At 37.2% G+C, this 1469-nt stretch overlaps 1 protein-coding gene across 1 annotated transcript in view; it reads right to left on the reverse strand.

The window, feature by feature from the left end:
* Positions 1 to 424, reverse strand: part of GPRC6A (G protein-coupled receptor class C group 6 member A) — a 19941-nt gene extending 19517 nt beyond the window's left edge. Inside the window, exon 1 of the mRNA XM_007956267.2 lies at positions 231 to 424. Coding sequence (XP_007954458.1) covers positions 231 to 424 — 194 coding nt within the window. The remainder of the gene's footprint in view (positions 1 to 230) is intronic.
* Between the last annotated feature and the right edge of the window lie 1045 nt (positions 425 to 1469).

The raw sequence follows: 1469 nt of genomic DNA on the forward strand, positions 1-1469 counted from the left end.
GCTGTCTAACAATTGAGCCTTGTAATATTTTCATAGCCCTCCATATGTATGCCACATGAATGTATTCACCCAGTGAATTCACCTCTGGATCTCCAGTGCCTAGAATAGGGCCTGGAAAAGTAAGTATTTAATAATTAGCTGTTCAATGTTAATATAAGTAAACGCTTTACATGTCCTAGTCCTCTGGAATAATCTTGAAATCTAAATGTGTTCTCTGAGGCTCTACTCACCTAACACACTTCTGTATTTCTGGTCGTCTGGGATATTCTTCTGAGTACAGCATTTTTTCATGAATGGCAAACAAACCTCCAATCATGATATGTCCTGGAGAAGTGGCAGCCACAAAGTCTTCTGGGGTCTGGCAGGGCTGAGAAGTATCAAGAAAAATTACAAAGCAGGTAATCAGTATAATCAATAAGGCCATATTTCTATCTCATTTGCTCACTTCATGAAAGTTCTTAGGAATCATTAAGCTCACAGAGTGCTCACATAGTTCCTATTTCACCTGTAAATACCAACAAGGCATAGGACAGTGCCAAGGGTCAGAAACACAAAACAGTCCTTTCACCAGCGAGAGCAAACTAGACTGTCTCTGAACAGCATGGAGATGTGTGATAGTAGTGATGTTAGGTTAATGCTGATAGAATTTGAAACACTGATATCACTGTATGATAGTACCCTTTTACTCCGCTGATATGTTGATGGCTTTGAATCATGTTGACATCCTTTTGAAGCAGAATGTAAAATCTTCTGGATGGGACAGTTTGGGAAAGTTTTTCCAATTTAGAAACAGACAGTTTCTACATTTCCAAAGTTATCACATTGAAGATCCAAAGATCTTCATTGTAGAAAAATATCTTCCTGTTTTTACTTTTCTTAAAAAGTTCTACTTAAAAAAAAATGAGGTACAGTAAGTTCAGGTATTTATTATAGCTTCCAGTTTATATGTGTTAAAAAATAAGTAGGTTTTGTGGTGCTAGGCAAAACTGAAAATGAGATGACACTTGGTTGATACAGTGTTTTGCTTTGAACAAGAAAGATCTGTCATAGATTACTGACATTTCCATAGTTGTATTATTTTACTTTCATAAATTTGGGACTAATTTCAGGCTACATGTTCTTAACTGCTTAGAAATCTGAGCTAACATGTTTATCTCTTGGAATTTAATGGTAGGTAAACATGTCTGTGACTTGGGCACAGCTAAGAAAATGTTTAAAGTTTACAAATTTATCTTTCAAAATCAATTTTCAAACACTGGGAGCTCTGGTGTGTAATGCCTAAGGCATTTGACTGCTAACCAGAAGTCTGACAGTTCAAATCCACCAGCCACTTCTTGGAAGGAAGATGGGGCAATGTACTTCCACAGTGATACCGCCTCGGAAACCCAAAGAAGGGTTGCTATGAGTTGGGATCAACTTGACCGCAGTGAGTTTGATTTTTTGTTTGGTTTGGATGAAGAAGGAATATC

This window comes from Orycteropus afer, unplaced genomic scaffold (assembly GCF_000298275.1).
Source record: "Orycteropus afer afer isolate SDZICR_OR568_19922 unplaced genomic scaffold, OryAfe1.0 scaffold00596, whole genome shotgun sequence".
Classification (NCBI taxonomy): domain Eukaryota; kingdom Metazoa; phylum Chordata; class Mammalia; order Tubulidentata; family Orycteropodidae; genus Orycteropus; species Orycteropus afer.